The 5,276-nt window shown below is 50.7% G+C and overlaps 1 protein-coding gene across 2 annotated transcripts in view; it reads right to left on the bottom strand.

Annotated features, from left to right (window-relative positions):
* The window catches only part of LOC123977660 (inverted formin-2-like), a 33,097-nt gene that overhangs the window by 21,091 nt on the left and 6,730 nt on the right, over positions 1-5,276 (bottom strand). For both annotated transcript variants that reach the window (XM_046060544.1, XM_046060545.1), the window contains exons 2-4: positions 1,850-1,981; positions 1,492-1,753; positions 1,043-1,158 (exon numbers count right to left, since the gene is read on the bottom strand). In XM_046060544.1, coding sequence (XP_045916500.1) covers positions 1,043-1,158; positions 1,492-1,753; positions 1,850-1,981 — 510 coding nt within the window. The remainder of the gene's footprint in view (positions 1-1,042; positions 1,159-1,491; positions 1,754-1,849; positions 1,982-5,276) is intronic.

Here is a 5,276-nt window from a genome sequence, read left to right as displayed (position 1 = left end):
GCAGGAGGTGACGGAGACACAGCAAGAGCAGACGGAGACACAGCAAGAGCAGACAGCAGGAGGAGACGGAGACACAGCTGGAGGAGACGGAGACACAGCTGGAGGAGACGGAGACACAGCTGGAGGAGACACAGCAGGAGCAGACGGAGACGGAGACACAGCAGGAGCAGACGGAGACACAGTAGGAGGAGACGGAGACACAGCTGCAGGAGATGAAAGCAGGAGGTGACGGAGACACAGCTGGAGGTGAAGGAGACACAGCAGGAGCAGACGGAGACAGAGACACAGCAGGAAGAGACGGAGACACAGCTGGAGGAGATGAAAGCAGGAGGTGACGGAGACACAGCAAGAGCAGACGGAGACACAGCAAGAGCAGACAGCAGGAGGAGACGGAGACACAGCTGGAGGAGACGGAGACACAGCTGGAGGAGACGGAGACACAGCTGGAGGAGACACAGCAGGAGCAGACGGAGACGGAGACACAGCAGGAGCAGACGGAGACACAGTAGGAGGAGACGGAGACACAGCTGCAGGAGATGAAAGCAGGAGGTGACGGAGACACAGCTGGAGGTGAAGGAGACACAGCAGGAGCAGACGGAGACAGAGACACAGCAGGAAGAGACGGAGACACAGCTGGAGGAGATGAAAGCAGGAGGTGACGGAGACACAGCAAGAGCAGACGGAGACACAGCAAGAGCAGACAGCAGGAGGAGACGGAGACACAGCTGGAGGAGACGGAGACACAGTAGGAGGAGACGGAGACACAGCTGCAGGAGATGAAAGCAGGAGGTGACGGAGACACAGCTGGAGGTGAAGGAGGCACAGCAGGTGTCTCTGCTGAGGCCATGAGGAGGGACAATGAGCTCAGGCTGCAGACAGTGAACGTGTTGCGTTCGCTGTCTGCAGGAAACGGAAGAAGTCTGGTTATGAACTGCAGAGCTGGTCTCTGAACAGCTGGTGGAGGACTGACAGACCTCAATAACCAAAAATATTCTGCTGTCCTGAGCCGGAACAGGAAGAGGCCCCTGGGAGCCGTCCTTACCTTGTAGTGGTCCAGGGCGTCCAGGGCCAGGTGGAGTCCCTGATGGGCAAATAGAGCCAGAGCCGCAAGCAGCTCGAACACCTGCATCTTCACCATGACGTTAGAAGTGTCCACAGCTAAGGGGACACAGAGACGGGTGGAGACAGGTGGAGACGGGTGGACACAGGAGGAGAAAGGTGGACACAGGAGGAGACAGGTGGACACAGGAGGAGAGAGGAGGACACAGGTAGAGCCATGAGGAGACAGGTGGAGACATGAGGAGACAGGAAGAGACATGAGGAGACAGGTGGAGACAGGTGGAGACAGGTGGAGACGGGTGAGACGGGTCACGTGACTACCCACCAACCAGTAGGACACACAACACGTCCTCAGGTGAGTAACTTCACCAGAGGACCAAAGCAGACGCAGGATGGATCTGTGATGTCTTAAACCAGGTTAACTGGACCCACCTTGAATCAGGGTCCTGACGTAGCCCTGGTTGTCCAGGATGAAGTGCAGTCCCTCGGATGAGTTCATGACGGCCCGGATGCAGGCCACGCAGGTCAGCTGCAGCAGAGCGTCGGCGATCCGGGCGCAGCCGCGACCCGAGAGCCGCTCCAGCGCCTCCATCAGCAGGTCCAGGCCCCGCAGCTCCAGGAACTGTACCATCCAGGCCCGATCGCTGGCCTCCAACCGCCGCCGCAGACCAGAGTAGTTCACCACCGTGGGAACCTGAGGGGGACACGAGTAAGTTGGTCTGGTTCTGTCTCTCTAACGTAAAGGTGTGTTGTAGTTCCCTGCTGGGCCCCCAGGGGTCAGCAGTCCTACCTGCAGCAGCCTGATGCACAGCTCGGGGTCGGCGTTCTCCAGGTTGGCCTCCAGCGTGGCGTCCTGGTCGCGGACTGGACTTGTCACGCGGTCCTTCACCGTCCCCCATTTGGCTGCCATGACGACGAGAAGCTGCAAAGAGACGAGGCGGAAGCCTTTATTGATCCTGCAGCAGCCAATCAGCTGCCAGCGGAGCAGATTACCATCAGCTTATCACACGGTCAGCTGTTGGGTCAAAACAACCCGACCGTTGGAGAAAAACTGCCGATGCTGGGACGTATAACTTTATGATAAGAGGTGCGAACAGGTTCACCACGTGTAGTGTTGTAGTCAAGGCCGTCCAAACCGAGACCGAGTCGAGACCAAGACTTTTAGGGGATATTCCCAAAGTTATGGTCTTGACTGGTCTTGAAATAAAATCCTAAGTCGTCAATGTCCGAGACCATCAAAAAACACCAGGGCAGGACACGATATATCGTTTCAGCATCGCCACCGCAGTCACGTGCGATGTCGAAGCAAGGCGAATGAATAGAATATTGTTGCTGCTTGATACAAAAGGAATACTGGCAAAGTTTTTGCACAACTAATCTACAAGTCTCTCTGATGTGGTTCAGGGATACACAGAGTCTGCACAGCGCACCACCGATCAGTTTATCAAAGCAGGCAAGTTGAAAATGAGTGGCGAACAGGAGAAAACCAGCGAAAACGAAAAGCAACTTCAGTGGTTTGGAACTATTTTGGCTACAGAAAGGACGACATCGACCAAACCCGGGTGCTTTGTCGCCAGTGTCTTGTAGCCACAACACGAGGCAACACGACGAATTTGTTCGATCACTTAATTCGCCACCACAGTAGGACCAGTGCAAAGCGAGGAGTGAAGGCCATCCAACGGTGTTGCACCGTACGAGCAGAGAGGTGAAGACGATCCAGATATAAAATACCATCACGCACCCACTTTTCTCAAGATGCCATCCCAGAGCTCTACGACAAATGCAAGGCACAAGTTAAAACCGAGCTGTCACGCGTGGAATATTATGCTACTACCACGGATCTGTGGTCCAGCCGGACAACAGAGCCCTACATTAGTCTGACCGGCCACGTTATTAATAACGGGGATGAGAGAAGCGGTGGCTGCTGGGGGACTACATGAGAGAGGTAAGTTATGCCCATGCCATTTCTTGGTATATAGGTCATATGTCTGCGGACAAGAAGGCGCGGCATCTAATTCCAACCTGGCAAGAGACAGATGTCCTGGAATCGGTCAGCAAGTCACTGGGCCCACTGCTGGATTTCACAGATGCACTTTCAGGGCAAGACTACGTTGGGGTCTCCTGTGTGAAGCCAGTTCTTCACCTCTTCAACACCTCAATCCTGCTAATGCAAGACCTGACCAAGAAGCTGAAGAACGAGATGTTGGACTACATCTACGTGAAATATGAAGATGAAGCTGCTCAGGAGCTGCTCGACACGGCCTCTTGTTTGGACCCCCGGTTCAAGATGGACTTCATCAATGCCGATAACAAGGCCCGGCCAGAGTGGCGTCAGAGATGATGGGATGCCAGGAGACACCGAGCTGCAGCACTGAAGTGGAGCCAAAAGATGCCGACACATCACAGGCAAAGAAAGCCAAGAAGTCGTTGGGAAGTTTCTTTAAAGAAAGCGGAGCTGCAGTAAAGGCTGATTCCTCTCTGACCCTGAAGGATGCTGTGGAAGCAGAGTTACACAACTACCTGCTGACTCATTCCACAGACAAAGAGGAAGATCTTCCCACGACTCGCCAAGCTTGCCCGCAACTATCTATGCATTCCTGCTACGCGCTCCCCCTCAGAAGGTTTGCCAACGCTCTCGTCTCTGCAATGGTGGACAGACGGGCCAAAAACCTCTCAGCTTGAATGAGCAACGCATCAGATGCTTACGAGAAAGTGAAATGATTTATGCAACAGTTAACACTCGTTTAGCTGCTAGGAAAGCAGATTTTCTTTGTTTAAACACTTTTTCCTTAGTTGCTAAGACAAGTTAAAAACAGTTTGGTTCTATATTGATATTTATTACTTGATACTGTTATTTATTGCAGTAATATTTTATTTTTGGAAACTGTTCGTGCTGCTGCTCTTTTAGTTTTATAATTTTGTTAAAAGAACCAAACCAGATTTTATACACTTGAGAAGTTTAAGTTGACCTTAATCTGATCAACCATTACGTCCAACACTTTGTTTTTATGTTCTGGTTTATAGCTGCTCTATTTTTTGATTTTTATAATTTTGTTTAAAATGTGTTTATTGCATTAAAGAGAAAGGATGGTGCAATCAAAAAAGTCTTATTAGTCTTATAGCCTATTTATTTATTTCCTATACAAAAGCACCCTAATAATTCTAGGATACTTAATTCTAGATATTGCTATTTAAGTCATCTGGTGAAAATTCCTGTCATTTTTTCATATCGCAGAAAAAAAATATTGCAATGTCATTTTTCCAATATCGTGCAGAACGTTTTTTCAACAGAAACGATGTTTCCTTGAACACCCTGCTGTGAACGCAGCGTGCTGCATTTCCCTGCCTTCTTAACGCCGCTGTGTTTACAAACTTATCGCAGCTGATTGGCCCACCAAACGGGAGGAAACACACCTCGAAGCCCGTTGCAGAACGTTGCAGGAAACACGTTGTTCAATCAGAAAACGATGTTTCCCTGTTCCCGTTCTCGCCTGCCTGCTAAACTCTGTCGGCACAGAGAGACAAGGGAGGAGAGAAGCTTTCAAGCAGCCGTGTGAAGAATGAAGCTCATCAATGTCAGTTTTGGTGAACAGACCAATCGCAGCCTGGATGGGGCGGGACATTTAAAAATACTGACAGATAGGTGTCATTTACACTGCAACGCTGGGGACGCTGGGGACGCTGGGGACAGGTCAGGATAAGAACGTCCCCATCACTTTTTGAAAGCTTTTGTTAAAAATGTTCTGAAAAACAGCAACAAATAAAGTTAAATTACAAATCAAACAACAACGAAACACGCAAGTAAAATATAGAAGAAACTAATGACCATCTAAAAATATTTTTATATTCTGAATCGTCACCTGCCATCTTCATTTTGTTCCCCTTCATATAAATAAAGACATTTTCACCATAAATTGGTACAGAAAATGTTTCCAGAATGCGGGAAATTAAGTGTTAAATGGCTGCTAGAGAGGACGCAGCTTTAAGTCGCCCCCTGCTGGCCGCTAGAGAGGACGCAGCTTTAAGTCGCCCCCTGCTGGCCGCTAGAGAGGACGCAGCTTTAAGTCGCCCCCTGCTGGCCGCTAGAGAGGACGCAGCTTTAAGTCGCCCCCTGCTGGCCGCTAGAGAGGACGCAGCTTTAAGTCGCCCCCTGCTGGCCGCTAGAGAGGACGCAGCTTTAAGTCGCCCCCTGCTGGCCGTTAGAGAGGACGCAGCTT

Source organism: Micropterus dolomieu, linkage group LG10 (assembly GCF_021292245.1).
Source record: "Micropterus dolomieu isolate WLL.071019.BEF.003 ecotype Adirondacks linkage group LG10, ASM2129224v1, whole genome shotgun sequence".
Lineage (NCBI taxonomy): Eukaryota > Metazoa > Chordata > Actinopteri > Centrarchiformes > Centrarchidae > Micropterus > Micropterus dolomieu.
Note: the sequence above shows the minus strand (reverse complement) of the source record. Positions and strands in the feature narration are given on the sequence as shown.